General features: G+C 45.9%; 1 protein-coding gene across 1 annotated transcript in view; it reads right to left on the reverse strand.

The window, feature by feature from the left end:
• cacna2d3a (calcium channel, voltage-dependent, alpha 2/delta subunit 3a) overlaps positions 1-25,000 on the reverse strand; it is a 131,071-nt gene that overhangs the window by 40,631 nt on the left and 65,440 nt on the right. The window contains 9 exon segments of the mRNA XM_030361268.1: positions 592-653; positions 1,919-1,990; positions 2,262-2,351; positions 4,038-4,112; positions 5,623-5,703; positions 6,007-6,078; positions 14,967-15,100; positions 17,704-17,782; positions 24,591-24,704. Of these exon segments, the coding sequence (XP_030217128.1) occupies positions 592-653; positions 1,919-1,990; positions 2,262-2,351; positions 4,038-4,112; positions 5,623-5,703; positions 6,007-6,078; positions 14,967-15,100; positions 17,704-17,782; positions 24,591-24,704 (779 nt within the window).

Here is a 25,000-nt window from a genome sequence, read left to right on the forward strand (position 1 = left end):
CCTATCACAACACTATTAAAAAAGTACATCCATATTCCAGCATTGTATTTACTTATTAGCACACCTTGTTGACATTGCCTTATTGTATGCATTTCAGCTCATAATTATCGTCCTGCATATTTGTGCATTGATTGGAGTGGTGGGAACCGATGTGCCTTTGTCTGGAGCTTCAAGACCATCCCCAAACGTAAGGTACACACCGAGGCCCTGAGTACGTCAGGAATACACCACCGCTTGGGTGGAGGAAAGCTTAAAGCTTTTTCTTTAGCAGCTGACACCCCATTGCTCATCAATGTTAGCTAGCTACCTATCAATGTTAATGCAAATTAGCACATAGATGAATCCATATTCCATCCACAACAACAAGTTCACATGTATTTTATGCTTTGTTCTAATTGTGCTTTTACTTGTTGAGCACTTTGTAACTGTGTTTTGAGAAGTGCTATATAAATAAAGTGTATTATTATTATTATTATAAGGTCAACGCCATCAGGTAAACTGAGCATCACATGGGAGTCGGTTGTAGAATGAAATGAGTTGTGAATGGAGCCTCACACTGTCATGGTTACAGTGGGTCCAAGGTGCACTTACCTGAAAGGTGTGCCTTTAATGTCTGTGTAGTAGTAATCATTGTGCAGAACAAGAACACGTTTCTGAAACACATAGGCACATATTTAACATTGCTCCCTGTATGCATATTGTGCTACAAACGATGCATTATACTTCTACAGCATGGAGGCTCATAATCGCGTAACTGATTCGCTGATATTTGTCTCCATCTAGTGACACATTTGAAGGCAAAAAAGAAAATGGACCGGCCGGAATAAAACAACAACAGATGGAGGTGTTGTTTCTGCGTTGGTTAAAACTGATTTAAAGTGCTTGAGAGTGTGTGTGTGTGTGTGTGTGTGTGTGTGTGTGTGTGTGTGTGTGTGTGTGTGTGTGTGTGTGTCTGTGTGTGTGTGTGTGTGTGTGTGTGTGTGTGTGTGTGTGTGTGTGTCTGTGTGTGTGTGTGTGTGTGTGTGTCTGGTGTGAGTGTGTGTGCCGTTGTTCATTTCCATATTTTGTTCCTGAAAATCACATTAATCAGTGACAATTGGCACACATTGGCACACACATAAACACACCTATGGATGCACACACACACACACACACACACACACACACACACACACACACACACACACACACACACACACACACACACACACACACACACACACACACACACACACACCATACCCACCTGTCTATTGGGCAGACGAGTAGTAAGAGAGAGTCGTTGGGCTCCTGTCTCGTTCAGATTTAGCAACATGTGTTTAGCAGAGATAAGAAAAGCACATCCACGCTGTTTCTTTGCTCTCCTGTTTCTCTCTTACACACACTCTCTCTCCCTCCCCCTTACACACTCACACGCACAAACACACACACAGATGGAGAGCGCATCTAATCCACAAGAAGAAATCCATGACTTTCCACCAAGCATGCAAACTTCTGTGGATTTCCTCAGCTCATACATATGTATGTGTGTGTGTGTGTGTCGGTGTGTTTGTGTGTGTGCCTGTGTGGGTACAGATGTCTATGTGTGTGTTTTTGTGTGTGTGTCCCTCCGCCTGTGTGTATTTCTATTAGCCAGGATCAGCAGGGGGCAGCGGGGTGAATGAGCCCCCTCGCACGCACGCCAGATCCCCTCCTGCTGTGTGTTTACTTTGGCATTGCCTTAAAGCTAATTGCCAGTGTGTGTAGTGTGTGTGTGTGTGTGTGTGTGTGTGTGTGTGTGTGTGTGTGTGTGTGTGTGTGTGTGTAGTGTGTGTGTGTGTGTGTGTGTGTGTGTGTGTGTGTGTGTGTGTGTGTGTGTGTGTGAGTGGCTGTTTGGCCCAGTAGGCCATTGAGTGTCACTGTGCACTGGGAGGCTCACCCCTTTGTCGACTGTCTTCTTCACCTCCATGGAAAATATCCCTGTCTTCCGGTTGACCATGGCATTCCTCAGCTGTACAGACAGACAGACAGACAGACAGACAGACAGACAGACAGACAGACAGACAGACAGACAGACAGACAGACAGACAGACAGACACAGACAGACAGACAGACAGACAGACAGACAGACAGACAGACAGACAGACAGACAGACAGACAGACAGACAGACAGACAGACAGACACACACACAGAGGTCGACGCAGAGCAGAGGGGTTGGTGGTCAGACCTGAGAGGGTCCATGAGGGTAAAGGAAGGCCGCCGTGTGCAGGACCTCTCTTACCGCGTCGTCCCGGTCCTCCCACTCCACCTCGGACAGATCCACGCTGCTGTAGCTGGGCTTCCTCCCCCCGCGCTTCTTACCGTCACCGTACTGCTCACACATGTGCACACAAACACACACACAGGCGGACACACACATAGACACACACACACACACACACACACACACACACACACACACACACACACACACACACACACACACACACACACACACACACACACACACACACACACACACACACACACACAGAGACACAACTACATTAAACACGATATAGATGATTGATCCTAGAATTAGTTTCCTATTAATATTGTGATGCTTGGCATTGCTGGAGGAAAATATTCATTTGTCTCTGGAGTGTGCGCGTTTGTGTGTGAGTGTGCGTGTGCGTGTGTGTGTGTGTGTGTGTTTGTGCAATGTACCATTGTGCCATTGATCTATCATTTAAATGGTCACAGGGGCTCTGGCCTTTATATTGCTGAGGTTAAGTGAACATAATCAGCCTGTTCTTCTCTCTGGGAACAGTCAGCCAGCTGGCCCACGGACCCTCCTTAGCGTCGCCATTAAATATACATAACATAGACCGCAGAAAAGGGTGAGTTTGTGTGTCTTGAGTGTGTGTGATGGTGTTTAAAGACATATAGATGGAAAGCGAGAGAAGGATATCTAGAAGGAAATAGAAAGATAATTGCACACAACTGTGAGTTTTCATTTGTGTGGCCCTTTGTCTGGGGTATGTGTCTATGGGTCATGTTGATGCGAGGGGAATTTTGCGTGCGTTCGTGTGTGTACGTGCATGTGTGTATGTGTGTGAGTGTGTACCTGCTCGTGTGTCCCTCTACCTCATTTCATCTGTCAGCGAGAACAGCCCCCCACCCCTCATTAGTTGTTAAACACTATTCATTAGCATCCTTAATTAGACCACTATGACCATCCGTCTGTCTGCCTGCCAGTCTGTCTCCTCTCCTCTTCCCTCCTCCTACTATGACCATGGTATTTTGTCTCCCTCTAGTTTGTCTCATACACATACCTAGTAAGAGCAACTGCTTTGCCTCTCTATCTTATACTCTCCCTCTCTCTTGCTCGCTCTCTTGCTCTCTCTTACTCTCTCTCTTACTCACTCTATTAGTCTCTCTCTCTCTCTCTCTTACTCTCTCTCTCTCTTACTCTCTCTCTCTCCCCCTCTCTCTCTCTCTCTCTCTCTCTCTCTCTCTCTCTCTCTCTCTCGCCAGGGATGGAGTGGTGTCCAACACAATGGAGTTAATCACAGCCATTCAGCGGCCTTATCTCTGTCTTTTCACAGCGCAGTGGAAGCCGGGAACTCTGTCTGCTCATCTGCATGTCACCGCGCTGCCAATACACAAACACATACACTGCGCTAAACCCACACACACCAAACATGCACACACACACACACACACATACACACATACAGACACATTCTTGGCGATAGACACAAACACGCGCGTGCGCGCACACACACGCGCGCACACAAACATACTTCGATGCACTACGCAAAGCAGCAGCAGGTTAACCATCGCACAATAGTGCAACAATTGCCTGTTAATCTGCATTTCATTGTTAGTGTGAAATCTATAATTGACTTGACACAAGCTACTTACGTTTGTATATCACATCCGGCAGAACACAAAAAATAAAAAGATCTACTTTTGAACTCTGTTCTCGGGGAAAATAATTGCTATGATAATGAGGTTGGAGCCTTGGCTACTGTTGGGGTTCAGGGGAGTGGGCGTGACAGGAAGTGGAACTCACAAGGGGTCGCAGGTCTGGGTGGGTGAGGATGTAGCCGTTGTTGGTGATTGCAAACGCATAGCCGTGGATGCCCAACTGCAAGGATACACACACGCACACACACACATTAGAAAGGCACACACATACACATACACATACCAGACACGCACACACACACACACACACACACACAAACACACACAGAACGCAGGGTAGGAATATGTTTTTGTCTCATGCCCGTCGTCCCTGTGACAAGCAGTCCGATTTTATCGTGTCCACAGCCTGATTAATAACATACTTTTAAACTGTCAAACACACATTAAACATCCTCACACCCACCCAGCGTGAAAGAGAGAGGAAAAGACGGATCAACGTATCAAAGCATAAGATACTGTGACAGCAGGAGTCTATCGCTAATGCAGTCGTTTCCACCGAATATCATTTTCCTGTCAGCAGACATCGCACTGTAGCTGCAAACAATCTTGTCCCAAAAAGTCTGCCACCACCTACAATTGATCTGGTTTTGGGGGGGGGGCAAAGTGATTACTATCACCTGTCAGTTGGACCGTCACATTAGCAGAGTCTAAACAACACTTAATTCTTGCCATGGCTTCATTTGTACGTGCGCCCATCAAATGAAGGGGCACTTCACTAGGCACTTTTAATAATGGCACTTCTTTGACATTCATGCAGTAGAATACATTTAGTTTAAATCACAGAATCAGTGAATACTTGATTCCGATGAGTCAAAACCTTCCGAGGCTGTGCATTATTTTTTAAAAGCAGGACAACTCTGCAATCAATGCGCTACAAATCACGCATTAAAAGTCGTACATAGTTTTCCAATAAAAGGAAAGCTTGACCTGGTTTACTCCTTACTTATCTCATAATCATGCTGTCCAAACCGAGAAGTTCAAGTGTTTCAAAGCCATGCTGACCTCCACTTAATTCCCTCTTCTTCGAATGTCCTATCTGTCCCTTCCATCCTTATCATGGCAACAACAACTTGATGGATCCTAAAGGAGTCCAGCCGAGTCGAAGCAGAAGCAAAAATATTTTCCTGTATTCCTGATAGGTGTCACCGCTATTACCAGCTTTGAATGACGGTATGAAGGCATGAAGATTCAGTGGCGGACCTATGGTGTTAAAATATGATTGAAAATTTGCTCAAGACAGTGAAGTTGGTAGGTTCTGCTAGTTTTGTTAGGAATATGTTTTCATCAATAATGGGGTAGAATGTCCATTCTACAACAGCTTGGTTAAATACTTGAATCTGATTGGTCGAAACCGTTCAAAGGTTATGCATTGCTTTTCAATAATGTGCCACCTCTGCCTTCTAACAGCTCTGAATCAATGCACTCAAAATGTAACACAAACAACAACGGTCAAATACAACTATCGACCAGATGTTTCCCTGACAATGCAAAAAAAATATGCTCGCTGCTGAAGAATATTTGAAACCCAGCTGATAATATTATAGATGAAAGTGACTAATGTCTAGTCGTAAAAAAGCGGAATCAACCACTCTTGGTTGTACCATTATTGGAAAAATAATGTATGCCGAAGCGGTGGTGAATTGCTTACATTCTTAGGCATTGTTGTGTACCTTATATTTGGGGATGGTCTTTAGAAGCTCTGACACAGGCACATCGGTTCCTACCACTCCCAGCAGAATGCCTCGGTTTTTCTATCAACAAACAAATATAGAGGATGATACTTATGAGGAGAAAAACATACAATAAGGAAATGCAAACAAGGCACGCTTGAAAAATACAACACTGGAATATGGATGTACTGTTGCGATAGTGTTGATTTAAAGGGAAACCTGCAGGTCGGCCTCTCGGGTTAATTAAGATGGGAAAGCATATGGCAAATCGATTGAAAAGCTATTAATTTTAAAAATATCCAATAATAAATAATGTATTTGTTATTATTTTCATGATTAACTTTTTGCACTGCAATATGCCAGTTGCTCTTTTAGTGTACCAACCGTTTCGTTCTTGGTACTGAAGACTGGCATCGCCACGGTGGTCATCAGCACTGGGTCCCGACCATCCTCCATCTGAGAGAGAGAGAGAGAGAGAGAGAGAGAGAGAGAGAGAGAGAGAGAGAGAGAGAGAGAGAGAGAGAGAGAGAGAGAGAGAGAGAGAGAGAGGGAGAGGGAGAGGGAGAGAGAGAGGGAGAGAAAGAGAGAGAGAGAGAGAGAGAGAGAGAGAGAGAGAGAGAGAGAGAGAGAGAGAGAGAGAGAGAGAGAGAGAGAGAGAGAGAGAGAGAGAGTGTGTAAATAAATATACAGGAATAAATGGATAGAGAAGCACTCATACAGTTACTTATAGATCAAACATGAAGGTGCATCTTTATCTACCTTAATGCCCTTCTGTTGACACAGGAAGGAAGGCGTTATCTTTTGGGTGGCAGAACATGTCCTTTAAGATGGTGGTCATGGCTGAGCTTCTAGGCCCCGATATCTTCCAGAGGGGATTGACAAAACTTCCCTCCCTCCCCGTATGTTTTATTCATGTTAATTATCTGCCTTTAAACGTGTTCAGTCTCAGTCGGCCTTTGATGTTTGCAGTAATAAGCTTATCCAACGGCAGGGCTCGTGGTTTAGCACAGGCAACATCCTTCCGTTAAGACTGCCGGAATAATTACGATATTTATCTTTCAAGCGGCTGCGATTTCTCTTCTGAAGATGGGCTGATGATCTATTGGAGATGAAAGCCCTACACTACTGCTGCAGTTTGGGACCTTGAGGAACAGCCTGTTACACGAACACATTCACACACAGCAACATACACACACACACACACACACACACACACACACACACACACACACACACACACACACACACACACAGACACAGACACACACACACACACACACACACACACACACACACACACACACACACACACACACACACACACAGACACACATAGACATAGACATAAACACACCCATATAAACACGTGCATATAAACACACACGTACACACAAAAACATACATAAACACACAAAGAAACACACAAACACACACACACACACACATCGTCTAAGGTCATCTAGACATCCCTTTGACCTTCCCCTCGAGTCTAATTCATTGTCAATGTTAACTGTTTCTATTGAGTTACTCTACAACGGCTTAATTTAGTCTCTTTTTGCCTCACTTTAACTTTCCCCTTGAACTTAGTACAACCCCCCTCTCTGTCTCTCCCCCTCTGCCACCACCACCAGTAATAACAAGTATTGACAGCAAAATACTGGTTGCTCCGTCCCGCTGGGACAGAGAGATAGGGGATCTGGGCTCTGGAAAGCTGGTAACAGCCATCCAGGATGCAGTATTGGGACTTCAAAAGGGAGACGAAGCACACCTAAGTACAGCCATTATAACAACACCACACTGGGCTGCTGGCAACCGGAATCGATCAACGGACAGGACAAAGAAACAGGACCTTGTCTAAAAATACAAATATAGAGCCTATTTCCAGTGCCAGGGCTATTGGATCATATATCATCAGGTGTACGTCGCAGGCTTACTGAGGTTTGAGCAGAACTTAATCTCCTGTCCACTGCAACCCTTGTTAGATCCGCTTGAATGCGCTCTGGGACGAGGTGCTTATGTCCATTTGATGTTGGGTGGGGGTGTGTGTTTGTGGGTGAAGATTAATGAATGTTCATGTGAGGACGGTTGTGCGCTGTGTTGCTGTTTTTTTGTGTGTTTGTGTGTGTGTCTGTGTGTGTGCATGTGTGTTTGTGCATATTTTTGTCATTGTTTCCTTGTGTGTATATCCTCATTTCAGTCTCCAAAAGAACAAAATCAAGACAAATTCAAAACTATTCTGTCACTCCAGACAGAGACAGACAAGTTCAAGCTCAGTGAAAAATCACAATAACACAATGTGTCTTTCCCCACTAACCCGAGGGATTTGTGATCCTCTACTGAATATGAATGTGAAAACATTGGCCTTTTAGGAGCATGGATCATCATTACCTACAGTCTTTGCTTTTTTTTTGTCCACGTCAGCAAAATAACCCAGAAAGACAGGGAGCGCGACTGAGAACAGATACACAATGTACTAGTGCTGCAAAGCCAACACACAAACACGTTAACACACACAGGCGCACACACACACACGCACACGCGCACCACCGCTCACAGAAGTTACATCCCCATTGTAGGGTTTCGCTACAAGGGACCACACACTCTGACACACTGACACACACGCCCTTTTGTCTGGTCCCCCATAGGACACCTCATAATCTGGGTTGCTTTGACGAATCGTTCGCCCATGGCCCTCACGACCCTGTTTCCCTGGGCGAGCCAGCTTTAGTGCTGATTCTGCTGTGTTTGAGAAGCCAAAGCCACCCTTCGGGGGGGACGGGGACGGACGGACAGACTCCTCCAAGGAGGGAAGTGTAAATAAGCCCTTGAGATGCGGGCGTGACAAGAGAGCAAGCGGTGCTGTCTTGGAAGAGTCGCGACTAAACACTAATCTATATGCGTGTGGCCATCGCGTGCCGAGCTTGCGCCCTCTTAATGTTTCTTTTATTCGCCTTAAGGTCTAATCGTCCCCGTCCGTACGAGAACGTACAGCGTCCACACCATTCGACACGGCTCCACCGTACACTGGGAGAATATATCCCCCACAAAGGAGTCCCTGCCCCTGAACTTTAAAATCCTCTTCCCTTTAAATTTGCCTGAAGAATGTCAAAAATAGATGTGGTGTAGCCGGAACTTTTCCTCTCTCCTCCACCCCGGCGAGTGTCATCTCACCCCGACAGAGCGGGAAACCAAGCCAAAAGTGCCACGGGATGATGGATGACGGTAAGGAAGCGGGAGGGAGAGAAAGGATACAATAAGACGGAGGAGTAGAGGAGGGGAGGAGGGGGGAGAACAAGAGAACACACGGGGGAGGAGGCCGGGAAGGGTGGAGAGGATTTGTGTTTTTTTTACTGTAGAAACAGAATGAGACGAGATGTTTCTGGGGGAGTGAGTGTGTGCGTGTTGGGGGAGGGGGGATGGATAGCACTCAGGGGACCTGTGGGGGGGGGGGGGGGGGGGGGGGGGGGGGGGGGGGGGGGGGTAGAGATGGATGGGGGAGAGGTGGGAGGGGGGGAAGAGTCAGGGGAGGACATGGTGAGAGGGGGGAGAGGGGGAGGGAGGAGTCAGAGGAGGACGTGGTGCACTGGGGGAGAGGGGGAGGGAGGAGCCAGAGAATGACGTGGTGTAATGGGGGAGAGGGGGGGAGGAGTCAGAGGAGGACGTGGTGGGGGGAGGGGGGAGGGAGGAGTCAGAGGAGGACGTGGTGTAATGGGGGAGAGGGGGGGAGGAGTCAGAGGAGGACATGGTGTAATGGGGGAGGGGGGGGAGGAGTCAGAGGAGGACGTGGTGTAATGGGGGAGAGGGGGGGAGGAGTCAGGGAGGACGTGGTGTAATGGGGGAGAGGGGGGGAGGAGTCAGAGGAGGACGTGGTGTAATGGGGGAGAGGGGGGGAGGAGTCAGAGGAGGACATGGTGTAATGGGGGAGAGGGGGGGAGGAGTCAGGGAGGACGTGGTGTAATGGGGGAGAGGGGGGGAGGAGTCAGAGGAGGACATGGTGTAATGGGGGAGAGGGGGGGAGGAGTCAGAGGAGGACGTGGTGGGGGGAGAGGGGGGGAGGAGTCAGAGGAGGACATGGTGTAATGGGGGAGAGGGGGGGAGGAGTCAGAGGAGGACGTGGTGGGGGGAGAGGGGGGGAGGAGTCAGAGGAGGACATGGTGTAATGGGGTTTTGGCGGTGGGAAGCAGAGAGGCTGAAAAACTCTATCAAGAGTCGTCGTCGTCGTCCCCCCCCCCCACACACACACACAGTGAGCTCCCGACCCCCCCCCGGCGAGGCAATCAACCATGAGTGCTACAATTAACAATGACATCATATGTAAACTCTGGGCAATTAAATAATCCGACCAGCATAATTCCCCCTCTTTCAAGTAGAGTTTCAGGTCTAATTAAACACAAGAATAAATGTGTCAAAACACTATCTCATTTTGTCCATCTCTTTATGGCAATGCTTAAGTGCTCTGTTTGACGAAAGCTTTTTGTTTTGTTGGATATACTTCAAAAACATTGGCTGAGTAGGCATTCAAAGTCATTCATAAGAGGACACAATAAATACACTGTCACAACCGCAGGATGTTGCCGTAGAATAGATCACTGTTCACAACTTACAACTTACTAGAGAGAAAACGTGGCTAAATAGACAGACAAATGTAAAATAATGTCACTGTAAAATGACTATGCACTGAGCTATCCAGCTCGATGATGTGTTTGCCGTTGTCTAAAGTATTCTTTTTTTTTTTATCCCCGTCTGACTTCGGTTGGGCAGTCTAAACTGGTCCAGTGAAGCATTGGCGCACTGGTCCTTTTCACATTCATTTTTCTTATTTTGAAAGCAATTAAATACGTTTAAAATTGTTGTTTTTTGTCTCATCATTGTAGTGTGAAATGTATATTAATTCATTGCTCTTTCAATAGGACATTATAATAGGCCAGAATTCCCCAATGAGTTAACTGGCTAAGTGCTCCATAAAGACATCATAGCAGTACCATTCATTAATCCCTTGTACGGTTATTTATGATCAGACAATATAAATCTCAAAGTCCCTATGAGTGTGTGAACAAAGGCCGGGCTGGCCCAAATACATAATTTCAAGCACCAAATAATAATTTGGTTTCCCAAACTAATGTACCATATTTTGTTGAAAAAACTAAAAAAATAAGAAATTCCTAGTGTGTATGTTTCCTTGCCAGCGCTAGGGGAGAGCACTGCTGTAGAATCATATTTTTAATAACTATATAGTTTTAATAACCCTCATCGGTCCGAGTCTGACTGGGTTAAGGCCGGGTTTCGATGGAGCCTGGTTGTCAAAGACACAGCACCTCACACAACCTACTTCCAATCATCACGAAGCAAAAAGGTGGCTGAACATTGTGCAAAGGTTTGATAATGGCGGGACTAGCGCTGTTCATCGGACGATAAATCACACAGGCGCTATTGTGGGGTACGGCTCGCCGACCAGGAAAAAGCCTTGCTGACGAGTTGGAGCTCCACCAAGGAAAGATTCTGCGGAAAACTCTTACATTTCATAAATATGATCATTACCACAAGCCGTTTGTTTAAAGTCTGTCTCTGAAGGTCTTGCAGATTCTCACACTGGACAGCCGGTGGCAAAGTGCTACCGCAGTACGGATTTGAATAATGTTCTCATATTTGAGGACACACTTCACGCTGATAATTCGCTCATCCCGTATTTGGCAAGGCTGTATTTTGATGATGGCTACCGTTACCTCTGAAGCTACCACCTAAAGGGTTGACTCGGAGGGGTCTCAGAATTACTGATGACATCACACATTTACTTTTTTCTCGGGGAGATCAGTAGGGTATTTGGACAACATGTAACCTAACCTTCTACCAGTGGTTGGCAATAAGTTGCAATGACTTCTTCTTTTATAATGAATCATTACTTTTTTTCCTTTTTAATCTTGAATTGAGATTGTACACCTACAGAACGGACAACTGCGTATCCAAATATTCAGGCTCAGCATTATCTCTATTAAAAAAGACAGCGTCCATCAAAGGCAGCGTTTATATTTTAAATTACTCTGTTTTGATGCCTGAGGTGTCTTGTTGGTCTGTGCGTGTTTTTGCGAGTGAGAACGCAGGTTACTTGCTATGGCTACCATTCAGGCTACATCTGCACTAAGTGGATGGTGAGCAACAGAGACAGTAATGCCGACCCTGTAGGCTCCATCCCATTACCAACGCCACACCTGACATATGCTTTTCCAGCTGTCTGATGGGAATGCAAGGGCTCTGCTGATGTTGATGGTGCTGCAAAGCACTGTTTTTCATCACCGTTATGATTATAGAGCTGCTTAGGACGAGGCCTCATCCAAGCCTACCATTGATTCATGTACCTCTGAGATCAATGAAAAGGCAACACACATCATCCAAGTGCGTCATCACAGGCTATTGGTGTCATGGCCCGGAGACAGAGAGGGAGGAAACACTTTATGGTCCAGATTTCAGCGAAAAAAAGCACGATAAAGGCGATCTGGTTTGAACAGGAAATGAACAAATCGCAACTACACATTTTCACGCACAATCGCACTGCCAACATTTGAGGAACTGTCAAAGCAAGACCAACGGAACACCGACAATGAATCACTCTGTGCTCAAATCAGCATGTGTGTGAGTTTGTGTGTGTGTGTGCGCGCCCTTGTGCATGTGGGAGTGTTTTTGTATGTGTTTGTGTGTGTGATTGTCTGTTGGCATGTGTTTATTTGCTGTATGTGTGCATGTGTGTATTTGTGTGTATTCATGTGTGTGTGTTTGTATGCGTGTGTGTGTGCGTGTGCCTAAGTTAAAATATATAGATATGTGGCTTTACGAGAGTGCACGTGTCCGTGTTTCTAAGTGTCTACTTATGTGCACTTATGTCCACTGCTGTGCAAAATAAGTGACTGGTGAATGACAACGTGAGTCACGGTGTACAATTAAAAACAGAAACATGAAATCAAGGCAGCCACGGATGACATCAGAAGGCGACAAAGCAGAAATAATAACACCTATTAATCCGGTCAAACAAAAAGAACAACAAAATCACGGTGGAAACAGCATGGCTTCATTCCATTTTCCACAAAGAGAGTTAAAATGGAGATGGCGACGCGTCACGCTGTAAACACATGTAAACACAGCAACACAACGACTACAGACAGGAGTTTACCTTCTGTGCCTGTGGGAGCTACAGGGATCAGATTCAACCGAAACAGAAAGAAAGAGGAAAAAAGGAAGGGAAGGGGGAGGGACAAAGCGTGTCAATAAGCTTGTGTAGACTTGAATGAAGCGTCGGCTATTGGTGTGTTTTGTTCCAATTTCCCTTACATTAACTTGAGTATACAATGTATAAAGTTAATATTTAAGTTCATATAGTGTCCTTGTTTGTGTGACAATAGTTTGCTCTGGAGTTGAGGGGTTTGCTGGGTAAACAGTTGCTTTCACATGTTCCCACTCAGGGATTGTGTTTTTTTAAATAATTTACAAAGATGTCAACCTAATGCATTTATATTCATGACAATCCAAAAGTAAACAAGACGTTAAGAACAATGCATTGAACACTATATAATAATGTTTAGTTATATAAGTCATTTGTAACTAATCATTAACAAAACTATAAGCCTTAAATGCCTGATGAACTAATTCTTAACCAAACATACATATGTAGATGATTATTACTAGCTATATTAAAAGTACACCCATTTTACTGGCGGGTTTGATGTTAATTAGCCATTACAAGGCTTATCATCTATGTGAATATTCCCCCTCTAGTGAAATCACAAGTGGTTCACTTGAGTGGACCTAAGATGTATGATGATAGTTCAGCCTACCAGTGGGTTCAGTCCACCAGATTCGCTGCTAGGCTGAATAGGGGCCCTTTAACATGACAGTTGTGAAATTTACGAATGTTTAGTAATATTTAGTCAATGAATACTTCATCGGTAACTAGGCTTGAAATGACTTATGACTGAACATTATTAGAAGGCGTGGCCCTGAATTCCAATAGGATTCTACCAGACACGCACACTTGTCGACACTTGCTCCAAAACTTTATGATAGGCCCATGATAGCGACATGTTTACGTGTGATGGCACCGTTACAGGGACAATGCTGTTCTAGCGGCCAGGTTGGCACACACGTCTTTACTGTGATCAATGCACGCCGAGGGGAAGCGGAACACAGGATTGGGAAAATAAAACACAAATGACAGGGGACAGAGAGGAAGAGTGAGAGCGACCAGAGAGAGCGAGGAAGGTGTGTGGAACAAGAGCACAGAGCGAAAGGGTCTGCGTGGAGACGGCGTGGACCCCCCCCCCCCCCCCCCCCCCCCCCCCCCCTCCCCCTCCCCCCTCTAATCTCCAATATTCAGAAACGCAAACAAATGACCGTTCACTCTTATGTGCCCAAACACAATGGCGTCACAACCAAAAAAGGGACTATTGTGCATGGCTGAATAAAGTGGATTGTGAGTGGATTTATGGATTATGGATGCAAAGGATGATATGGATTTGTAGAAATCCTGCTGGTGTTTTTGGGGATGATGTTTTCTAAGCCAGGCAGATCAATTATGCATTTAATTATTTGATGATTGGATATTATTTGTATACTATTGAAAGAGATGATACAATTCATCATAAAACTGTGTATGCGTGTGTCTGTGTGCGGTTGTGCGTTTTTGTGAGTGTTTTTGTATGTGTGTGTGTGTGTGTGTGTGTGTGTGTGTGTGTGTGTGTGTGTGTGTGTGTATGTTTCTGTGTGTGCTTGTGTGGGTGTGCTTGTGTGTGCACGCAAGTGTGTGTGTGTGTGTGTGTGTGTGTGTGTGTGTGTGTGTGTGTGTGTGTGTGTGTGTGTGTGTGTGTGTGTGTGTGTGTGTGTATGTATACGTGTTTGCATGCATAAGTGTGTGTGTAACAAAGGAAGTACAGTGTAGAAGATGCTAACTCACCAATGATTCCCAATATGTTCTACTCCCACTACGTTTAGCCCCCCCTCACACACACACACACATACACGTACACACGCACACACACACAAACACAAAAAAAAACACACACACACACACACACACACACACACACACACACACACCCCTACCGGTTCCATCTGTTGCAACCTTTAACACATTTCCAACAAAACAACACTACACCTCCTGCTTCGGCAGGATTTATTTTCTCAGCTTTGTTTCATGTACACATATTTCACAAACAAATCTCTTGGCGAATTGCAAAAGGCATTCGGGGAGAGTGACATCATTGATGCAATATCATTGTTCCTAGGGGCCGAGAGACCTGGCGGGGTCCAGTTGCAGGAGGCCGATGGGAGAGGGTGGGACGGGGGGTCTGTCCACTCACAGTGTTATCGATGTAGGCCTCTGTCCACACCGTGTCGTGTTCCTGGTCTATCACCTTGGGGCGGCTCAGCACGTGGAGGTACTCCATCACGTTCTCCTGCACGTCCGCCAGGGTGGAGATCTGGGTGAAGTACCCTGGAGAGGGGGGCGGACGGACAGACGGATAGAGACCAGACACATGGACAGACAGATAAGAGTCCATACATATGGACGGACAGACAGGCAGACGGAAAGATGAGAAAGATAGATGGATCGAAAAATAGAAAGAGATATAGATACATAGAGATGGACAAATAAAAAGACAGACAGAAAGACAAAGAGTGGAGGGAACAGAGAAGAAGGAAAGGGGCAGTCAGAAAGGACCTGTGTATTTCATTATATACTGTATATATATATATATATATATATATATTTATATATATATATGTATGCATGATACATAATAGCATAATATCAGAGCAGTGGAGTCCACATCCGATTAGCAGGGAACAAGTACAGTACGTCCCCAGATCACAATGCCCACCATTCATTCCCGCACACAGAAGACGTGTGTGTGCGTGAGTGTGCGCGCACACGTATGTGGACACGCACGGCTAAAATGGCTCCCCTGTAATGTCGCCATCTTCGGAACACAGTCCCAATGTCAGATTCATTACGGTCGGCTCCGAAAGAACAACCGCATCTCTTTAGACACCATCAAAAGCCATTTTAGCTTCCCCTTGCAGCAAAGCAGAGCAATTGCTCGGATGGGCTGTCGAAAGGCGGGCATGACATGTGAGAGAAGGAACATGGGTGCGTGTGAGTGTTTAGTCCTTTCGGGAGTTCCCAAAGTTAGGAAGGAGCAATAGCGGACGAGCAAGACGAGGCGGCGCTCAGAATGGGGAAGGTATTGGAAAGAGAAGCTCAATTTAGAGTGAATGCGATGCCATTTTGTCAATGACTGTAATGCCGCTTCTATCAGGCTGAGGTCGATGCCAGGGGACAGAATATGCTGTGAGTGCAGTGGAGAGCGGAGAGAACGACATGGGGAATTTACAATTGAAGACTGGTGACATCAAAAATGAAATGAGAGAAAAAGGGGATTGACTTGGGGTGAGAAAGGAGGAGAATGTGAGAAAGTGACATTCTTAGTAGAACAGCAAATTGCCCTAACCTTCTCCAGAAATCAAGGAGGCAGACAATCAGAGCTATAGCAAGCAGCTAGCGGTCATCCGACGAGATAATGACCTTTACTCCTCAGGGAGAGGAGCAGAGTCATTTAGATCGAGACACAGACGTGGGTCCAAGGATAGCCGCAAATATACCCCAACGCCATTATCAGGACCAAAATCTGATACTGGACCCTTGACCACATGAACATTGTTTGCCATCTAAAAATAGTTCACCATAGCAACATGGATCTGCATGACCCAATCAGGTAGACCATGTGGGGTGGAGCACAACTGCACATTAACACATGCACTCAGAAACTAAAACACGCACGCACTCATGCACAAACGCACACACACACACACACACACACACACACACACACACACACACACACACACACACACACACACACACACACACACACACACACACACACACAAGCACAGGGAATTAAAAACACACACACCTACACAAACACAAACCCTAACGCACACACGCAAACACACACACACACACACACACAAACCGTATACGAACACAGACACACATACAGGTTCCAGATTTTCTCGAGTCAGTCAAAGTTGTTGGAGAGAGAGTGAGAGAGAGAGAGAGAAAGAGAGAGAGAAAGAGAGAGAGAGAGAGAGAGAGAGAGAGAGAGAGAGAGAGAGAGAGAGAGAGAGAGAGAGAGACGGAGAGAGAGAGAAGAGAGAGATGGATGACTCTTGCCTTCAGTGACACTGTGCTCACAGCACGGTGGAGGACAGCCGGCTGACACCATGCGCATTACCATGCGACCGGTCCTCAGCAGCCTCCTGTATTCAGGTTCAATCCATCTTCACGCAGCACTTGGGATCGTGTGCAGTGTGATCAGTGTATTCTGTGTCAACCTCATCATCGTTTTAAGCATTCTTTGGTTTCCCGAAGAGTGACCTGAATTGGCTGAAAGAATCAGAACTTAAATGTAGCCTGACTGAGACTGTGGGGAGATAGGGTTGCTATCTCCAGGGAGAGATGTGATGAGTACGACTCCGGTGGGCTGGATGCACGGTACCGTGAATCTTGAAATGCAGATGCAAATGCACACACTCGCATGGACCGAATGAAAAGACCATCCTGTCTGATATTGGTCCCAAGTAATACTGCGGCTACTGTTGTCCTTTCACACACACAGACACAATCACACACGCATGCACACACACGCACACACACACAGACCCACACAAACTCACACACAGACACTGGGCGGTCGGAGGAAATTGAGTCAGGTGGTCGCCATCAACCACCTCTGAGCTAAATATAGAACCTGAAGAAACATGTTATCTGTAGTGATGACAACCATGAACACACACACACACGCACAGACACACACGCACACATACACATGCACAAACATACAAACATGCACATGTTCAGCCCCCACCTACATGTGGAAGGTCAATCTTGGCTTTTGCTTATACTGATTAGCAGCAACATAAAGTTATGTGTACACACACAGACACACAAACACACGCACGCACACACATGTAAAACCTAAAACTGTTTTCCCGCTGAAACATTACAGTGCGAGGAGTGTTGCAGGAGCCCACCTTTGTTCGCACACGCCATCCATTTCAGATTATCAGCGAAGGCGGACTCTCTGCCAATCAGGTAGGGGAAAATGCGAACCTGTGGTGAGAGAGCAGATAGCTTCTGTCAGTCATTTGAATCGCATTCAGATAGGTACCCAGCATAGCCACCACGGGGAGGCGCACCGCAGGGGCCGACCATAGGCTCCCGCTTTATCTGTCAGCGATTAGCTCTGCCTACCGTCTGTTGATTTAAACATCCCGGGGTATATCGTGAGTTTGTTTTAGTCAAAGATTGTTATCAGCGTAAAATTGAATCAAATATATGATGACGATTTTTTGAACGGAGTGGTTTGTAATTATTGAAATGTTTTCACTCTTTCACTAAAGCAAACAGAAAATAGAGACGTATGGTAGGCAAGACTCAATAAGAACCGGTGGGTTTGACAGGTGTGTGCGTGAATGATAGTGTGTGCCTCTGTGTTTTGTGTGTGAGGCAGAGGGTTGCCAGATTGGACCAGATGTGAGCCTCTAGGGGCACAGCTGTCCAAATTCGGATTCCGTTTTCCTATTTTTCAGCTTGACATTGTTGTGTGTGCGTGGAAGCGTGTGTGCATGTTTGTGTGTGTGTGTGTGTGTGTGTGTGTGTGTGTGTGTGTGTGTGTGTGTGTGTGTGTGTGTGTGTGTGTGTGTGTGTGTGATTGTGTTTGTGTGTGCACTAAAGCATGTCTCGTTCTGATTTTGGATGACTCCCTGGAACAGAAGGAGCTGCAAATTAATGAAAGATTTACAAAACAAGTTTTCACTGCAAACTTATTTGGAGAGAAATAGTCCCAAAGAATCTTCCCAAACCCCCCCAATAATGTCCTGTTCTATAATATCAATTAATAATAATCAAGATGGATCCAGGTAAATTATGAATAACTGAACCAATGCAAATGATACATTTCAGTCTATTGTCAGCTGTAATGATTTCGCCGGCCTGATTGCGATGTCGGATAGACACTCTTAACCAGCAACGAGAGATGGATCCATCTGCTATCATCATCATCTTCATCATCATCATCATCATGGCGTTGAACCAGGCACTCCCAGATGCTGTCTATTGTCTTGATTATCAGAGGAAATTAAAAGCCCTCATTATCTAGTCTATAATCAACCCTCATTCACAAAGACCTCAGCCATCTGAGTGTCAGCGATGCTGAGCCGACCCCCCCCACCCAGCCCCCCCCCCCCCCCCCCCCCCCACCGGCCGGAAAAATGAAGCTTGTTACTTTAGTGTCTCTTTCGTTCTATATAGTTTAGGGAGCATCTCTGTGAAGAATAGCCTCTGCCCTAGTTGCATGTCTGACTCATTTAGAGGGAGTGGCCTAGGACCAGCATAGAACCACAGTACCAAGCCTTTGCCCCGCTGCTGCAAACGTCACGAACATCTCAACATATCATAGATACGGAACTGATTTGAAGTGACAAGGTGGAAGATGTGCTGTGGGTCTTTTTGACTTAGTGTGGCCTCTCCCGCTTGCTGCGGTTGCCAGCACTCACTCAACAACAACCAGCGGCCAAACCCATCCCGCTACAGTCGTGTCAAGTCTGAACCGCCACAGTTCTTCAGATCTCCACTTTTCGCCAATTGGCCAATGTTAATCCTGGTGGCTTTCTGAAACTTAAGGAGCTGGGCATGTCGTTAGTTCTGCCAAAGTAAGTGAGCCAAACTAGTGCCATGTAGCAGTGTATGCGAGTAGCATCCAGCTGCAGCCCCGGAGCTGGTGCCTGTGGTGTAGCAGGTCAGTTTTTTCGGGTTTTTTCAACGTTTTGTGTCACAGTCGACTCTAGCTGACCCAGTCGAGTTTCTGCTGCAGCTGGATACTATTGATGTACGCTACTGTCCACCAGGTGTCTTCCCAGGTGTTCTCCCCTGTCCATTAAACAGATGTTATCAGGCAGAACACACATAGGCATGAGGTAAAGATCAAACGTTTTCTGGTTTCATCCCCACAGGTGGATGATACTCAGAGATGCCCATCATCAACCAGCATAGAAACACTTTTAGCGAGATAATGGCACACAGCTGTGCAGGTGTGCTATTGTGAGTGTGTGTGTGTGTGTGCGTGTGTGTGTGTGTGTGTGTGTGTGTGTGTGTGTGTGTGTGTGTGTGTGTGTGTGTGTGTGTGTGTGTGTGTGTGTGTGTGTGTGTGTGTGTGTGTGTGTGTGTGTGTGTGTGTGACGTGTGCTTGTTGCATTTTATACTGGTCTACCGCAGGGCAAGGACAGCCCCTGTGATAACTACACGTAAAGTAAACACGTTTTTATTATTTCCCCGAGCAAAACTTTCAAAATACAATATATCAGTATGCGGTCGGGATTATATTGATTGTTGCTATTTGTAGTTATCAGCATGTACAACAGCTATTTCCAGATCGTTTTACTTAAAAAAAGGTGGGGTGGCAAGCGGGACGATTGATTTGAACATTGTGGGGGTGTGTGGGCCACCAAAGCCACCCACCCCCCCTCCCACCGGGAACATTGCCCATTCTCCCCTGCATCCCCTACAGTGGTGTGACCCAAAGAGCGGTCAGCATTGATGCAGACCGGCCGTTGAAAATGGAGGAGGTTTACGGTCGAGTTAAACGCACTGGAGGTAATAGCCGGCAGTAACTCGGCCGTTGTTTGTCGTGACGTGCTATATTCAATCCACATGAGTGCCCCGGATCTATGAATTTCAGCAGATAAGAACGGTCAACAATGAGATGACAACAAGGCTAGCATGTTCACACTTCTTGAAGATTGTACAACAGAATCGAACACATGTTTATTATAATGCCATGATTGCAACCTGAACACACACATCTAAATTATTCAGTGAACTGCAAAAACATAGTCACGTCTTTTATGTCGACAAGATGAACAAAACACGCAGAGGAAAAAGTGTTTATGCCGGCCTTCATGTGCAATTTAACACCACCAAAGAAACCTGCATTTAAATGGCATTTGAATTGTCAGACTCAAAAAAGGGAAGATGAATTGAAAGCAGAACACAGAGTAAAACACAGTAATCCAAAGCAACCCTGTAGCCCTCAGTGTAAAGGTATTGGATTGCATTGAAGTCCGAGATAGATTTCTACCTAAGGCCAATATTTCTCTCCACCTGCACCCGATGATGGCAGGAGATGCACTGCATATTTCTCGGGAAAAGCAGGTGTTCAGATGTTTGAAAGTCTTGTGTAGCTCTTGTGTGCATTCTTCCCTCTGCAAATGCAGCCAATTTTCCTGTGTGTGTGTGTGTGTGTGTGTGTGTGTGTGTGTGTGTGTGTGTGTGTGTGTGTGTGTGTGTGTGTGTGTGTGTGTGTGTGTGTGTGTGTGAGCATGTGTGAGTGTGTGGGCATATGTGTGTATATGGGAGTGTGTGGCCATATGTGTGTATATGGGAGTGTGTGTGTGTGTGTGTGTGTGTGTATGTGTGTGTGTGTGTGTGTGTGCGTGTGTGGTTGGCCGGAGTTGGGGGTGGTTTAGACCAGCCCCCTAATGTTCCCATCCTCGGCTGTCACTCACATTATCCTGAAGTGTCGCTCAAAGATACTAAATTATGTCATCTCTCAATCTGTCTGAGCCATAAAATAAAAAATAAAATGAACTACAGGTTTGCTGCCAGATGTGCACTTTAATCTGTCTTGCCACTGTTGTCCCAGAGAAGGCTGGATATGACGCTCAACCATAAAAAACTGATGTCCGATTGGTCTCTCTGATGAATTTGTTGACTGTTTGGATAAAATATGATTAATTGTGATTATTCCACATGGGAAAAGTGGGTGTAAAAGCAGAAATGCAGGACTGTTATTAACATAATGGATATAAAAACACAAATTAAATATGAGTAATATTATCCCTTAATACTCTTGTGATTTGGAATTTCCTTTGCGCTTTGGCTATGCGGTTCGTTCGACACGTCTCGACCATTGACTTTGAAGAGACAAGGGGCCATATTTTAACAGTCTGAAACGCAAGTGAAAGGCGCCAAACGCAAGTAGATTTGAGGGCGGTTCTATGGCGATGTTGCTATTTTAACGGCGGATAAATTAATCTTGCGCCCGACGCAAATCTAAAAAGGGCTGCCCTGAAGTAGCCTAATTACCCGTAGGTGTGGTTTGGGCGTAACGTGCAATAAACCAATGAGAGTGCCATCTCCCACCCCCTTTAAGCCATGAGCGCATTTGAATCTGACAAGTTGATATTTGGACAGCGCTTTTGCAGTCTCCGATGAGACAAATGCATGACCACATGAATTTTTTACTTCAAATGGCCAATTAATATTGCCTAATCACACATGGAATAGCGTTTTCTTCCATAACTTCCTCGAGTCCTCGAATAAATTTCGGCAAAGAAAACTTAACACACATATGATATGCGGTAACTGTGGTTCTATTTAATGTATTACGCAATAGATTAACAAACATAGTTTTCTTACCAGTATTTTATGCATTATCGTTATTGACTTGTGATCCTAATATGCACGTGTCCCCCTGTTAATATACATTGCCATGGATGCACACAAGCGCTCCCGCATTCATTAATTATTTTACACATACACACACACGCGCGCCCGCATTCATTCATTCTTTTTCACACTCACTCGCGTTAAAACAATGTTTTCTCACTATCAAATACTCATCAATCCTAAAAGTTACGGGCTTGTACACGATGTTTGTGGAAAGAAAATATGTGTTTGCTGTACGGTGTTTGCAGATGCATTGATTAAAAAGTACAACTTATTACCGCTGTATCAGCTGTTCTTTCCCAAATAATTTACCAAGAATGTGTGGCTAGGTAGATGAGAGAAGCAGAGTGTATGCGCGAGGTGCACAAGCAACATTATGCATGCGCCCTTAAAATAGCATCCGAACAACGCGCCACTGCCTTAAAACCAGGTATTCCCTGGATTGTGCCGCAATTGTTTTCTGAAACTGCAAAATAGCACCAGGGAACGTTTGCGCCAGAACACGCCTCCACCTTTCGCCGAACCGCCCCTTGGGGTGCAAGATCATTCCCTAATTTACCGCTTCGTGGCCGTAGAGGGAAAAGAACGCTCTGCGCCAGTTGCAAACTAGCAACGATACATGTGTCAGTGTAGAAAGTCAATTGCGCTGGATGCAAGAAAGGGGCAGAAAGACAGTCAAATAGTGACAGCCTTATCTTGTTTTCTATGTCTCTTCTCTGTTATCATTTGAAGATTAGGAGTAGGACATGGACTGAATATGGATGAGTGTAAGCAGGTGAGGGCCAGACCGACTATCAAGCTATTCTGCTGTCAGCCAAGGTGTTATCCCCTGTCCATTAAACAAATGACGTCATGCAGACCACACATCAGCATGAGGTAAAGATCAAACGTTTTCTGGGTTCATCCCCACAGGTGGATGATACTCAGAGAAGCGCATCAGCAACCAGCATAGCAACACATCTAGCGAGATGATGGCACACAGCTGTGCATGTGTGCTATTGTAAGTGTGTTTGTGTGTGTGTGTGTGTGTGTGTGTGTGTGTGTGTGTGTGTGTGTGTGTGTGTGTGTGTGTGTGTGTGTGTGTGTGTGTGTGTGTGTGTGTGTGTGTGTGTGTGTGTGTGTGTGTGCATGCGTGCGCACATATGTGTGTGCGTGTTGGTGTATGGCTGGACATACACCAAAGGTAGATGTCACTATGTTTCAGTTTGGCTCCTTGATTTATCTGTCACTAGGCTGCAGTCGTGTGTGTGTGTCCCAGCAGTGAGGCTGTTTCAAAGGAAATTGTCCAAAACCTCAGGCTGATAAAGAGATGGGGGAGAGCGTAACGAGAGAGAGAGAGAGAGAGAGAGAGAGAGAGAGAGAGAGAGAGAGTGTGAGAGTGACATAGACAGAATACTTCTATTATCAGCAGGGTTCTTCTAAATGGGACGATCTAGCTGGGCAGTCCCCTCCCTGCTCGCTGCTGGAAAGCCTCCAGGCTGAGCAGGGATAAATACGTGTTTCTATTATGGCCTTATGGAACATCGAACACAAAACAACGCCAGACAAACTCAGTTGGCGACACGGCTACTCATAACATAGGGAGAGCAATATGCAACCCTCAGGATTTTTTTTAAAACCTTCTTAATGAAACCTAAATCTTTAACGTGTATGGTAAAGTATTCCACACTCAATACTTGCATGTGTCTTAAAAGATCAACTGTGAGCTGTTTCCACCGGAGCGAGGATGTGTATGTAGGTTTGTATTTGTGTGGGGGTGCTTTTGGTTTGTTTTCCTTAGAGCATTGTTAAGGTCACAGCTAAACCCCCATCGCCATCAAACAGCGGCTCCCTGTGCAGATTCGTGACAGGGATGTACTTGGGATGCATCCTGTCTTAACGGCCCCTGAGAGCCTTGTGCACTTAGACCCCAATCTACATGATCACACACCCCAAACACATACACGCAAGCACTGAACCCGACGCTGAACCTCAGTCTAGGTTCTAGAGGGAGTGGTGGGAGCTTGAACCTAATGACGCATTCAACTAAAAGAAAGAGTGGATTTGAAGAAATGGAATGGAAGTGGAATTCAGTTTCTTTCCTTAAGGGGGGAGGGGGGGGGGGGGGATTGGGGACAGGGAGTGGTTGGACTTCGGTCAAGGAAATCATTCCTTTGCAACTACTTGGCTTCAGTGTAGTACATGGACGGGTCTCCCTGACAGCCTCCTCAAATCAAAAACCATCTTTCTCAATAAAGTCATAATATGCTTTTTAGACTAAACTCTGTTATGGATCCGTCACACAGTGCAGCGTGAAGTATGACAATGCATGTGTGTATGTGTGGGTGTGTGTGTATGTGTATGTGTGTGCGAGCGTGAGTGTGCATGTGTGTGCGTGCGTGTGAATGTGCATGCGTGTGTGCGTGTTAACCACCTTGCGGTCAGGCCAGTTGTACTTGGCGAAGACGGCGTCGTAGGTGTCCACCGCCCCGTCCGTCACCAGCATGATGGCCTGGCTGCACTCACTGCCTCGCCCCGTCTGGTTGAACTGCAGCCAGGGAGAGAGAGAGAGAGAGAGAGAGAGAGAGAGAGAGAGAGAGAGAGAGAGAGAGAGAGAGAGAGAGAGAGAGAGAGAGAGAGAGACAGAGAGAGACAGAGAGAGAGAGAGAGAGAGAGAGAGAGAGACAGAGAGAGAGAGAGAGAGAGAGAGAGAGAGAGAGAGAGAGAGATCAATGTAGTGCAAGGGGTAGGGACACAGGGAGAGAGACAGAGAGACAGAGAGAAAGAGAGATAGAGCGAGAGAGAGAGAGAAGTAGAGATTCAATGACCACAAAGTCCACGAAT

This window comes from Gadus morhua, chromosome 1, assembly GCF_902167405.1.
Source record: "Gadus morhua chromosome 1, gadMor3.0, whole genome shotgun sequence".
Lineage (NCBI taxonomy): Eukaryota > Metazoa > Chordata > Actinopteri > Gadiformes > Gadidae > Gadus > Gadus morhua.